The 14,544-nt window shown below is 39.7% G+C and overlaps 1 protein-coding gene across 4 annotated transcripts in view; it reads left to right on the top strand.

Moving 5' to 3' along the window:
- Positions 1-14,544, top strand: part of LOC144699404 (lysine-specific demethylase 4C-like) — a 477,121-nt gene that overhangs the window by 371,965 nt on the left and 90,612 nt on the right. For all 4 annotated transcript variants that reach the window (XM_078570575.1, XM_078570572.1, XM_078570571.1 and 1 more), the window contains one exon: positions 14,171-14,356. In XM_078570575.1, the coding sequence (XP_078426701.1) occupies positions 14,171-14,356 (186 nt within the window). The remainder of the gene's footprint in view (positions 1-14,170; positions 14,357-14,544) is intronic.

Below are 14,544 nucleotides of genomic sequence, written 5' to 3'. Positions count from 1 at the left end.
CTGCAGCTGTGTAGTTGCCAACCACTGGGGGCAGGGCTGCTGAAAAAAAAGTTTTCAAAAAGTCATGACCAGCACTTAGTTTAATATCCAATTCCAGACTTCCCTCTTTTATTGAATAAAACCTGTCAGAATATGGATGCAATTTACAAACAATTTATATATGCAAACTGATAGTTTACATCCAGGAAAGGAAAATGCTTGTAATGCCTAGCATCTATTTTCTGCCAGCTGTGAATTCATACCACCTTGCTATTGCGGAATCTAGCCATTTCTTATTCATGTCAAGGACAGCTTGCTTAACTGCAACATATTGGAACAAATCTGTGATACTGAAGTATCCGGAACCTGCGTTTATTTATTTTCTTCCTTCTGTGATCTCTTTAACTTCTATTGAGAAGCGGTTTTTCACTGAAGATTATTATGCTCTGGTTTATGGCGGAGTGATTGTACAGCCGTGATATAAACTTGTTAATCCTGTCATCACTAACAATTACTGCCTGGTTTTAATATACTACCATATTTTTTCCAATACATTTTTTACAAAGCTGCTTAAGAAGGCAGGGGAAGTCTGCTTGTTGGGACAAATCAAGGACTGAGAAACGACTCACAGGCAGGACATAATTTTTTTTAATAACTTTTTTTAATAATCATTTATTATAGATTTAGATTAGATTAAATTAAATTATATCACTACTTAAGGACAGAAAACCTAGGAGCTTCAGAGAAGATATATGGGATTTAGCACTAAACATAAGACAATCTTTTAAAAAAAACATTTGAAGAGATGTGGACAGAAATTCCTAGATGTCAGTCAGTAAGGATGTCAAAATGAACCTATTGTCCACATAGAAACATTTTATCAGCTTGTGGAAATCTTAAAATGAGAAGTTTAATTGAAGTTTTAACTAATGCGTTTGGGAGTTGTACAAAAATCAGGTAAGAGAAGCTAAAAGAAGTATATTAGAAGACATGAGTATGTAATGGAACTGTAGGTTGAAAGTAGCATAGGAAATGCAAACTTCTTTTGGCTATGCTACTAGTGGATTGCATGTTGAGGGCTATGAATGCCCTTCAGTAGATTTTATGGAAATCAAAATAAGTGCCAAGTGAACACTCATGTCAGTTTGCACAAATGGAAATATAATAAAATTTCAGATTGAATTATATCAGATCAAATGGAAAAATTAAATGTTTGCAAGGTGCCTGGGCCAGATGACCTACTGTTTAATATTCTCTTGAGAGTATTAAAGCAAGCTAAAGCCTTTTTTAAAATATAATTTCAGAACTGTTTCCAAGGGACAGCAAAAGCTATCCCAGTGTTCAAAAAAATGGAGCAAAGTGTGACCTGAATGTTAAATAAGTTAACCTAAAGTGTTTTGGGGGAAGTGCTTGAGAACAGTATACTGGATACTATCAATATATATCTAACAAACGTGAGACCCTAAAGCCCCTTAGCCATTTTCAGTTAACCTGCTTCAGTGTATTGGGAAATTGTCCACTCCATTGCTCTGGATTTTTAAATTTCTGAATATGTCACCATATATTGATACTTCTATGATCTTCTTGCCAATGTCCACTGTTGCTAGCAGCCTAATATAAATATCTTCACCATGGTATTGTATGAAACTATGCCAGATATTCTGGTGGTGTAAATCCCACAGCAGTTGAAAAAGTTTAATCAAGTTCTGACCTAGAAAAGAAAATTGAGAAGACTGTTGCATCATTCTTCTCTGTCCTGCCCAAACTCCCCAGGAAACTTTTCCATTCTGTGCCACTCCCCAAGTGAGTGTGCCGAAAAGATGTCTAATTCCAAGCAGTTGATGAAGGCACAAACTCTGAGTTACCAGGGTGAAAATTGTGACTTGTCAGCGGTCAATTGACGTGCAGCCACAGCTGTCAGAAAGAGAATCCTTTCATCTGATTTTTCTCCCCTGGGGTTTACAGAGGTCAATGACTGACATGGTTTAGGCAAATTACTTTGTCCTCAATACTTCATGCAAGAAGAAAATTGCCAAAGGAGAAGTCAGATTTATCAGCTTTATTTGGTGCTCTATTTATTTATTTATCACTGTTGAGGGAAAAATCTTTTGAATACTGTAGTGTACATAGAACAGTATGAGCAACACTACCTTATAATTCTTCACAATTTTAAAGATACTGCTTTTTAGTTTACTGTGGGAAAACTAACACCTGTGCACAGAAATTAAAAAATTGTTGCTGAACCTCATCGAATGGTTTATTTTTGTTCAATATTCAGCCTTTGTTGGTTACAGAGGGAGCTGGGAAAGACATTTTTTTCTGTTTGCTTCTGTCAGCAAAATCAGGTGGTGCTGGGACAGCTAATCTATCAGCTCCTCGTTCACCTGCCTGTTATTCCAGTCATCTAACCTACTACAAATGCAACAAAGTTGGCCCTAGCACCAAGCTTCAGAGGTGAGTGCTCACCTCCAGCCATCCTCATTGCCTGTCTTCATTTATTTTCATTTTTTGTCATCTTAGCACCTATATTACAAAAGATACAAACTGAAAAATTACGTAGTTTTAAAAAAAAGCTAAAGGAGGAGAAGTCTAAGTTAGAGGGAAAAATGGAACACTGATTGAGAGAAGAAAACCTGCATTTCAATCCCACTCAGTCCAAGACTGCATATTATTAACACTTCATCTTGCCTGTGAAATTCTTTCCAAATCAGTGTTGTCACCTTGAACTCTATCCAGCATATGCTCAGTTATCCAGTCTTTGAGATGATTTGCTCGTCATTGACTTGCCTCTCAGAACAATTTCTTTTGATTTCTGTATATTTCCAGTGATAATTGGGGTCAGTTTTGTAAGACACTGATTGGGCTTTTGTAGACTTTATTTGTTCTACAGAATGTCCTTGTGGAATTTTCATCATTTGTTGATTAAATGTCATAGCTGCCCTTTGACAAGAGGCAGAGAGGGCAGCCAAAATAAATTCTTAAAAGTGCACATGTTCTGGCTGCGTGCCACAATAGCTTGAATGCTGCTTGCTACTTTCTTGATTTATCAAAATAAAAAATTAAATGCATTATTTCTCTAATGGGCTCTCGAGGTCTGCCGTAAAATATAAAGAAAAAACGGAAATTTCTGTATACAACTTTCACAGCTTGCTAGTTCATGCTTCCTTGGTTGGTGTGAGGGTGGCTCACTCTTGTATGTACACTTCAATGCTATCAATTACTTTTAAGCTTTGCTCAAGGATCCATATTTTTAGAAAGATCCTCAAGTACTCCAAAAAAAATTCTAATATGAGTTTTCATCAATACTGTGAAAAACAGTACCAAACTAGCTTTGGCTGGCATATATTTTTCAAAGTTAATCCTGTCGCTCTTAAGACTTTGAGTATTCGTGAAACCTAGAAACAGAACACAAGCTTTTAATGGGTTACAAAATGTTAGTTTGTATTGCCATTTTATGATAGCACCTTCTTTACAGTCAAAAAGGCATACAGTTGCATTGTTGCTATGGCCTGGATTTTGCTATGGTAGTGACAGAAAAACTATCTGTATTGATCACAATTACTCCACTGAAACTGACAACATCTGGAACCTGCACATGTGCAAAATAACCTGGAAATCCAGAAGTTGCTGTCAGTGATTCTACATTTCTTCAGAGAAGCATCCGCAGGCTGCAATCAATGGGAATTCAGTTAAATTGATGATAACTTACAATTTTACGCTACTCATCTTGTTGTAAAACCCCTTGAAAAGTTGTATGTTGTTGAATGAGGTCTGACTAGGGTTTTAACAGGATACTGCATGGGTAGATTTTATGGTTCTCCGTTGGGCGTGTTTTCGGCAAGGTGGTACGTAAAATATGACTGGTGGCTAGCCCACCACCCACCCCCAAAATTGGCAGCCCGCCCACCATTTTTAAATAAACAATTAATGGGCAACTGAGCTTGTTGCCGAGCCAGTTGACCAGAATATTACCCTACCCACTCCATAATATGATTTGTGTGGGCAGGCAGGTGGGGATGAGAACTTTCCAACTTTGTGGAAAAGGTGAGAAGAGGAGGCATGTCTTTGGAGAGGTGCCCTGTGCACATCTGATGCTCCCCCCTCCCCTCCCCCAAGATGAACAATATGTTTCCCACCCGCCCTGTGGAATTCAGCCCCATAATTACTAAGAAACACCCCCCACTGACTCTGAGAAGTTAATATTTATGGAAAGTTAAATTTCTCCATATTGACAAAAATTGTACATTTCTAATTTTTAAAATTTTATTTTTAAGTTTTAATTATCTTAATTTAGCTTCTGTCTTAATCCAATCTTAACCACTTATTTCGCTATCAGAAAATTTAAATTAAAAGTGATGGATGTTAAGTGCTTTTAACTTCCTGGTTTGTGGTGTGTGAATACTTCAATGTGATTGGCTGCTTAACTGCTTGCTGATATCACTGCTGCTAGATGCCTGGAGAGTCCCTTGACTTGGTGCAAGACATAAACTGCCATTTGGAAATGGGATGCCCACACCACAAAGACTGCTAGATCTTTGTGGGCAGCTTTCTTTGGGATCAGGATCAGTGGCAAGTGCTATTGCTTCAACGCTGACCCGTAAGATCTGTTTCTATCAGTACCTCACTATAACTTGCCTTAAAGATGTGTATGAGCAGCCAGAGTAACTTGTCCAAGTCTTTTTTCTTTCCCCTATGATAAACTTCCTTCTTCATGTCCTTGAAAGCATCCTGGCTGGGGGAGATTTGTCATGACTATGAATCAGTGTCCTCCCACTTCTTAAATGCAATGCACTGGAACGCCAATTCACTGCAGCACTAGGCAGTTACAAAGAACAGTATTCCATCATATGTATCATGCTGCATATTTGTATTGAATTCAAAATTATGCACATCTTCAAATTTCTGTTTAGCTGGAAGCTTAAATTAATTTATTTTTGTCCCTTTAGTTACATAGTATTTACAGCCTATAAACAGACAATTCAGTACAACTGGTCCACCCTGATGTTTATGCTCCACACAAAGCCTTCTCCCATCCTTTTTCATTCAACCTCATTAACATATCCTTACATTTCTTTTTCCTTCACGTGTTTATCTAGTTTCCCCTTAAATGACACATTAACTAATTAGACAGAAAAGTATATGACCCATAATAGTTGAGAGAAGTTTACTGATCCCAGAGGACAAATTGACAGTTGGCACAGAGTGTGTTGATCTCAGTAGCTTGTGATAACAGCATCTGCTCTCTAGTCAAAGTGTTAGGAAACTCTTCCCTCGATCTTCCTCCTCCTCCTCTGGCCCATCTTCCATCTGAAGAAGGCAATAGCCCAACGAACACTCCACCTCACCAGCACCTCAGCCCCCTACCACCAGTATGACACCAATATATATACCCTTTGGAGGCTGGTAGCTTACCCAGTGTCAATCATCTATCTTACTATTCTGACCAATGGATACAGGACAGGTGCTCCAAACATCAGGGTAGTTACTACTTGCCCTGTTCATCATCCTGCTTGAGGTCAGCTTTTTTTGTTTACATCATGCTGAGGGTCATATCCTGGTCCTTTCGAAACAATTGCATAGATAAGGGGATATGCAAGATGCCAGCCTAACAACTTAGGAATGTCAACATGGCAGCCTGAACTAAGTCTGTTTAGAGGTCAAAGTATTTAGAAATCCTCTTTCCAGAGAGAGAATCAATGCTGTTTAGAAAATTCTATAAAGGTTCTATATTATGCAGAAAATACCTGTTTATTCAAGACTTCAATTTCTTATAAGTCATACCATGAGATATTTTCAGGAATGAGCGACTATCATTTACATAAATCATATTTCAGCCTCCTTCCTTGAAGTTATTTTTAATTATAAGTTTGGAAATTTCATCTGCACCTTCCCCAGACTAATGTGTTACAAAATATAAAAGTTATCCTGATGCTCTGGAAAATTTGTGAAAAGTGGCTTTTATCCTCCCAAGTTTCTGATATCGAAGTAGTCCAGAAAATTGCTTACTAGTTTTCACAAGATATTTGAACAGAAATTTGTTTAAGATGTTTATCTTTCATTATCAATAAAACGGTGGAAGTAAAGATTGGTTAGAGGTTACTGGATCCCTCCAGAATGATGTTTTCGTCATCCCAGCAGAAAAACCCACATGGTTTCTCACACTTCTCAAATGAATGTCCTTCAAATAAAATGACTTCTATCTAACTTGACAATGCTGGCTCAGAAACCTGATAGTTGTTTGTCATCCTTTATCTGCAGAAACATGGTGACGGTTCCCCCTCCAGCCGCAGGTGCATGGAAATCAGGAATGCGCTGCGCAGGGAACAAACAGACTCTGTACAAGCAGTGTCTCTTTAAGATGCGCATGCATGGATGTGAACGTCAATCCTAAAGGGACTATTCAATGCAGCGTGCTTGCTGTGTACAGAAACAAGGGGAAAATTGATATTGACCAATTCTCCTATCAGCTACCACCCATTTCCATTCCCTTTTTCCTCTCCAAATTCCTTGGAAGTATTCTCGCCTCCTTGATTCATGTTTGTCTCCCTTGCAAGTCAGTGTAAATAGATCCAATCGGGTGTTCGTCCTTCCTACTGCACCAAAACACCTTCAACAAAATCACAAATAACTGGCTGTTGGATTATCCCTCCTGATCCTCCCTGCAGTATTTAACGTGATTGACTACACTATGCATCCTCATTGTTTCTCCCCTATTGTCCAGCTCAGTGAAATGTATTTTGTTTCACTTGTACCTATCCAGTCATAGCCAGAATGCACTCAAAGACCCATGCTTGTCCCCCAATCTTCCCCATCCAAATGCTAATCCATAGTGGCATCATCCACATACTCCATGTATGCTGATGGCACTCATCTCTATCTCAACACCACTTCTCTGCACCCTTTCACCCCACCTGTCATGTTGAACTGCTAGTCTAGCATTCAACCTTAGATGTGTTGCAATTCCCTCCAGCTAAACATTTGAAAGACTGAAACCATTATCTTCAGCTTCTGCCACAAACTCTGCATCCTTACTACTGACTCCAGCCCCCTTCTTGGCTTTCGTTGCTATATAAATGCAAATTGTTGTTGACTTTGTGGACTTCATCAGACAGTTAGAGCCAAAAAAATCGATATTTGATGCTGCAAGTATACCATTGATTTGTTAAAAGATGTTCTCTCCCTGATTTGGCATTGCATCAGGATTTTCATGAGAATAGATTGAAAGCCAGTTCTCTCAGTTCTTCATGTTTGCCATTTACCAAGGCAATCACAACAAGTACTAGTGAGCTGAAAGTTCTTGTCATTGATTTTCCACTTACAAATCTGTTAAGTGGACTACTCATTGCAGCTCTAAATTCACCACAACTTATTCTAGCCTTCATAATATTTTCTAAGCTCATGCATAGAACAAAATTCTCACTAATTCTCACTAAAATTCTCATTATTTTCTGTAGTTAATCATACTAAATCCTCACAGTCTTTGCATTCATTGTTGTTCTTTAAGGAAAGAAATAGACCATCTCGTAACTAAATAATAGCCTGAATTTTGCCACTATAGCTGAAGTCCCACTGCTGGAGCCAAAAGTAGGCGATGACTCTGGTGGAATATTTGGCTGGCCAAGTTTGGGTCGATATCAGTTTGTTTTGGTAACATTCAAAGAGGTCGAGTTCTAGTTATGCAGAAATGAAGAGATCGAGAGTGGTTTGCAAATCTGGTGCAGAGTGGGCAACAACAGTGCAGTCATCCGCAACCTGTAGACCATGTGTATGTACGTATATAGGCGGTCAGTTTGGTTTTGGCACACAGGCAACTGAGGTCAAAGAGTTTTCCGTCTAACCAGCGTTTAATACTGACAACAGAGAGCAGTTGACCTTTGAAGTGAATAGCTACTGTCAAGTAGATTGTAAATAGTATGGGGGCTATCACACAGCCTTGTTTGGCCTGGATTTTGGAGGCATCTGTTTCATCTTTCCCAATCAATACAGCCGCAGTCATATCATCATGAAGCAACTACAGGATTGTGATGAAGTTTCTTGGGCATCCAAATTTTGGGAACATAATCCACACACACAGCCTCGCAATTTATTGAGTAAAATGCTTTTGTCATGCCAGTGAGTGCAGTGAAGAGTTCCTGGTGTTCTTTGACATTTTTCTTGGAATTGTCTGGCAACAAAGACCATGTTGGAGGTTCCTCTGGAAGGTTTAAAGCCACACTGTTTCTGAGAGGGTTTCATTAGCCACCAGAAGCATGTAATTCAGGAGAATGCATGTCAGGATTTTCCCCTGCTATGGACAAGAGAGAAATTTTTAATTTTAATTTGATCATGGGATGTGGGCATCGTTGGCTAGGCCAGCATTTATTGCCCATCCCTAATTGCCCTTGAGATGGTGGTGGTGAGCTGCCTTCTTGAACGATGTGGTGTAGTGTTGTTAGGAAGGGAGTTCCAGGATTTGACCCAGTGACAGTGAAGGAATGGCAATATAGTTCCAATTTAGTATGGTGTGTGGCTTGGAGTGGAACTTGCAGGTGGTGGTGTTCCCATGCATCTGCTGCCCTTGTTCTTCTAGGTGGTTGAGATGTGGGTTTGGAAGGTTCTGTCAAAGGAGCCTTGGTAAGTTGCCGCAGTGCATCTTGTAAGTAGTGCACACTGCCTTGATAGTTATCATATGCCTTGATAGTTCTACAGCATGATTGATCTTGAAGATAGCTACAATTGTCACATTCCTGAAGTCAGTTGGTGGGGAGAGTTCTTTCTCCTGCCAAATCCCTTGGATGAATGCATGGAGCCTTGTTGTGAGAAAACGCCCACCAGCTTTGAGGATCTCAGTTGGAATACCATTGGGGCTGCAGGCTTTGTTGTTTTTCATCTGTTCATTGCTTGTTGCAGCTCTCCCATCGATGGTGGTTTACCCATGGATTCTACCACAGGGTATTGGGGGTAACCTGGAGAGTATCTGTGGATTCTCAAGGAAAATTCGCGATGGGCAACAAATGCTGGCCTTGCCAGTGATGTCCACATAACATGAAAGAATAAACAAAAGTCATGGTTGAAGAATTGTTCAGAATGTTTTTTCCAGCATTGATGGATGGCATCCTGTGAATAATCTTATGAATGAAGGGGAGGGGATTTGCCCTTAGATGGCCCTGGTGGCTTCAAAAAAACTTTGCATGTCATGATGGTCAGCATATTGTTGGACCCCTCAGGCTTTCTTTAACTACCACATGACCTTTATCTTCTGGATTTGTCTTTGGATGTCAACGTTAAACTATTGGAATGTTGCTTCATTGACCATGCAACTTTGGGATGATGTGCCAGGCAATGAAGGCTGCTCGTTTTTGTCCTTGGAGGTCATATATTTCAGGGTTTTTTTTGAACCAGTTCTGGTGATGATGATGCTCGAACCCAATGGTCTGGGCACAGGAGTGCAGTATAGATAACTTTATTAAATCATATGGACAATGACAGTGCCCCAAGATAGCCACGTTAAACAAAGTCACACCCATGCTTCTATGCGCAGGGTCCTAAATGCAATATCCTAAATGAGGTCTGGGCTGTGTTCTGTGTAACTCCAGTTACACTTGCATACATTGATGTTCCACATCTCCTGTGAAGAAGTCCAGGTCCTTTTTCGTTAGTATTTGCAACTGAATTAGTTTATAACAATATATGTGCCTGGACCCTCTTTTTCCATCGTTTTCTGCAGTGCTTCCCCATTTAGATTGTACCCCCATATGCCTTTTTTGTGGCCAAAGTACAAGAGTTGGGTTATTTTTCGTTATAGTTTACTCCTGAAAATATTAGTGTTTACAGTAATAAATGTTAGATGTTCACCAATTTATTATATATGCAACAAATATATACTTAACAGCAGTTCTTAGAACACAACCTTGCCACTATTAGCTGGAGAATCCAAAACATGTTACATGTTTTAGGCTCAGACCTTAAAAGTATCTTTTCCCACACCCACCTCTTTTTTCCAACACTTCTACATGACAACTTGCAGGTTTAATGGTTGCATTGCATAGCTTTCAATGCTGAAAAGATTATACTGTCCTTGCAGCTGTAGATCTGTACTCTAACTTGCAACTCCCTAATGTTAACTGAACAGAAGGGGCCTTTCTGCCTGTCTGCATCTTTGCAATAACTTCAGTTTCAACAGGTTTTTCCCATAGACTGGTACACCTCCCCCACTTTATCATATATATTCCATATCAATCTTCTCCCTCTGCAAAACTTATCATCAACTAACTAAAATGATTTGCTTTTAATTAGACTTATACACCCACCAGATTCGGAGTGGCATATGAACCTTGCTCATTCAGAAGCATGAAAGCTACTACAAAGCGAAATGCTCACTCCTTAATCCCAATTCTACCCCCATCTCCAAAACAGGTTCCTTACAAATCTATGTGCCTCAGCTTTAACTTGCATTCTTTCATGCAGAACCTTTGATCATTTTCTGTCCACCTCTGTAACTCAACTCAAAGAATATAATTGCATTAGTTAGATATTACCTACCCTTCACAAAATCAAAGGATACATTGAAAACATCTTTGTTGGTGATAGAGATGGTGTGGCCACTTTTGATGCCAATTTGTGAATGACCTTGGGTAGGGTAATTTTGATGTGTATGACATTGAGTGACGACAGGGGAATGTAGGTAAAGAGTTAAATCATTGTGAATGAAGATTTGATTGGTACAAAGATTCAGTGATAAGATTTGGGGGAGAAAATTTCCACAAGAGAGCCATCAGGAGGCTTCATAAGAAGGTAAGGTAAACAACTTAAAGGAGAAGTAGGAGGGATATAGACCACCAGCTAGTGGGAAGGATATAGAGGAACAAATCAAAGAAATTACAGAGAGGTGTAAACATCATAGAGTAGTTATAATGAGGAACTTTAATTACCCATATATAGACTGGAATAGTGGTAGTGTAAGGGGCATTGAGAGGCAAGTGTTCCTCGATTGTGTTCAGGAGAATTTCCTACAGCAATATGTGTCCAGACCAACAAGAAAGGTGGCACTGCTAGACCTGGTTCTTGGGAATGAGGTGGGCCAAGTAGATCAAGTGACAGTGGAGGAACATTTAGGGCACAGTGATCATTGTATCATAAGGTTTAGGATGACGGTGGAAAATGATATTGGTCAATGCAGAGTAAGAATAATCAACTGGCAGAGAGAGGACTTCAATGGGGCAAGAATGGAGCTGGGCTGGACAGACTGGAACACCAAAGGTTGGCGGGAAAAACAATAGCTGAACGCTGGGCTGCCTTCAAAGAGGAGATGGTTTGGGCACAGTCAAGGCATGTTCCCTCAAAAGGGAAGGGCAGGACAAACAAATCCAGAGCTCCATGGATGACAAAGGAGATAGAAATTAAGTTAAAGAAGAAAAAGTGCGCTTATGACAGGTGTCAGGTAGCAAATACATTTGAGAACCAAGCTGAATACAGAAGGTTCAGAAGGGATGTGAAAAAGAAATACGAGAAGCAAAGAGACTATGGAAAAGACTGGCAGGTAACATAAAAGAAAATATCGAAATACTCTGTAAGCACATCAGTAATAAAAGGGTGGTAAAAGGAGGAGTAGGGCCGATTAGGGACCAAAAAGGGGATTTACTCATAGAGGCAAGAGGCATGGTTGAGGTGTTAAATGAATACTTTACATCTGTCTTTACCTACTAGGCTGATGCTGCCCAGACCGTGGTGAGGAGGAAACTCAGTCACTAGAAGGGTTTAAAATTGATGAAGAGGAGATATTCGATAAACTGTCGGTATTTAAAGTTGACAAGGCACCGGGACCAAATGAGATGCACCCAAGAATATTGAAGGAAGTGAGAGTGGAAATTGCAGAGGCACTGGCAATAATCTTTCAATGTTCCCTGGATTCTGGGGAGCTGCTAGAGGACTGGAGAATTGCAAACATTACGCCCTTGTTCAAAAAGGTTTTAAAGATCTACCCTGCAATTACAGACCAGCCAGTTTAATTTCAGTGGTGGGGAAACTTCTAGAAACAACAATGCAGGACAGAATTAATAGTCACATGGAAAAATTTGGATTGATTCGGAAGCGTCAGCATGGATTTATTAAAGGAAATCGTGTCTAACTAACTTGCTGGAATTCTTTGAAGAGGTAACAGAGATGGTTGATGAGGGCAAAGCTGTTGATGTGGCGTATATAAACTTCCAAAAGGTATTCGATACAGTGCCACGCAACAGACTTGTGGGGAAAGTTATAGGTCATGGAATAGAAGGGACAGTAGCAACTTGGATACAAAATTGGCTGAGGGTTAGGAAACAGAGAGTAATGGTTAATGGGTATTTTTCGGGCTGGAAGAAGGTTTGTTGTGAAGTTCCCCAGGGGTTGGTGTTAAGACCCTTGCTTTTCCTGATATATATAAATGATCTAGATCTTGGTGTGCAGGGGACAATTTCAAAGTTTGCGGATGACACAAAACTTGGGAGAATTGTAAACTGTGAGGAGGACAGTGTAGAACTTCAGAAGGACATTGACACATTGCTGGAGTGGGCAGATAGGTGGCAGATGAAGTTCAATGCGGAGAAGTGTGAGGTGATATACTTTGGTACAAAGAACATGGAGAGACGGTATAAGATAAAGGGTACTATTCTAAAGGGTATGCAGGAGCAGAGAGACCTGGGTGTATATGTTCATAGTCATTAAAGGTGGCAGGACAGGTTGAGAGAACTGTTTCTAAAGCATTCAGTATTCTAGGCTTCATTAATAGGGACATAGAGTACAAGAGCTGGGAGGTTATGATGAACTTATATAAGACACTGGTTAGACCTCAGCTGGAGTATTGTGTACAGTTCTGGAAGTATAGGAAGGATGTGAACACATTGGAGAGTGCAGAAGACGTTTACGAGAATGGTTCCAGGGATATGAGACTTCAGTTATGAGGAAAGATTGGAGAAGTTGGGACTGTTTTCCTTGGAGAGGAGATGACTAAGAAGAGACTTGATAGAAGTTTTCAAAATCATGAGGGGCATGAACAGAGTAGATAGGAAGAAAATGTACCCCCTCGTAAACAGATCGAGAACCAGAGGGCAGAGTGCAGAAGAAGCAAATGTGAGGTGAGAAAAATACTTTCTCACAGCGAGTAGTTAGGGTTTGGAATGCACTGCCTGGAAGTGTGGTGGAGGCAGGCTCAATTGAGGCATTCAAGAGAGCATTGGATGGTTATTTAAATTAAAACACTGTGCAGGGTTACGGGGAAAAGGTAGGAGATTGACACTAAGTTAAAATGCTCAGAAAGCCGATGCAGACATGGGCTGAATGGCCTCCTCCTACACCGTAACAATTCTGTGATTTTAAAGTACTTGAAATTGAGAAGAAACCAAAAGATTATGGAACAGATCATGATAGAACTTGTACGAGCCCAGCAGAAGTTTGGATAGGGAACATGGTGAAATTTAGCTAAGTAGGACAGTCTTGGTGATGGGAAAATCCTCAGGTTTGGTTTGCCAGGTTTGATAAGACCCAAGATTTATCTGGGATCAATTCATGGATGAGAATATAGTTGGACTTCTTTGGAGGGAACAAACCTTTCTGCATTATCAAGGATGTTGCCCTTAAGTTCAGAAATTACCAGTATTTCAGATGGGTTTAGAAGCCCTCGTAGCACTATTCAAAGAAGAGGAGTTCTACTGATCTACCTGCATATGCTCCTCTCTCATCTAACAGCACAGAAATGAAATCTGGTCATTCATCTCATAAACGTGAGATCTTGCCATGTACAATGGGGTTGCAGTGATGGCCTACATAAAAGGCAAACGTATGTAAGCATATTGCTACTGCATTTCATTGTGAAGTAATTTGAGACTGTTGAGGCACTGTACAAATGTAAATCTTTTCATCATGTAGGAACCTGTGATCTATCACTGTGTAATAACAACTCTTTGAAACAATAGTGTACATTATCCATGCTCTGCAACCTGTGCAGTTAAGTTACAATAATTAACTTGCTTTTTGTTTATAATGGGATATTGTTCACAAAATACAGGGAGTGGATTATATCTTCAAAAAACTTAATGAATAACTGAGCATTCTACTGTTGGTAAGAATGTTTCATTGGATAAATTGAGAAGAAAATACATTTCCTTGAGAACTTGTAGGCCTGGGGATCGTAAGTAGGAAAATTTATTAAACTTAACACTCCTCTTTTCCCCTACAGAAATGTGTTTTCTGCAGAAAGAGAGTTAAGAAGACTTTGGGTGCTTGCATTCAGTGTTCATATGGACGTTGTCCAACATCCTTCCACGTAACTTGTGCCCATGCAGCAGGAGTTATAATGGAACCAGACGACTGGCCATATGTAGTCCTCATCACATGCTTCAGACACAAGACAAATCCAAGTGTAGTAAGTATTTCATTCACTTGCATTTGTCCTTGTCCTAGAATTCATGTTAGCATATTTTGAATTTTAAGTTTTTAAGTTTAACTTCAGTTAGTTTTCTGCATTGCCTTGCCTAATTTTACTGAACAACATTCACTGATGGGATTTGTGGCGAGGTAAAATCATTTAAAGAAAATTGAAATCTGTTTGTC

This window comes from Cetorhinus maximus, chromosome 2 (genome assembly GCF_964194155.1).
Source record: "Cetorhinus maximus chromosome 2, sCetMax3.hap1.1, whole genome shotgun sequence".
NCBI classification, from domain to species: domain Eukaryota; kingdom Metazoa; phylum Chordata; class Chondrichthyes; order Lamniformes; family Cetorhinidae; genus Cetorhinus; species Cetorhinus maximus.
This window is presented reverse-complemented; position numbering and strand designations above follow the sequence as displayed.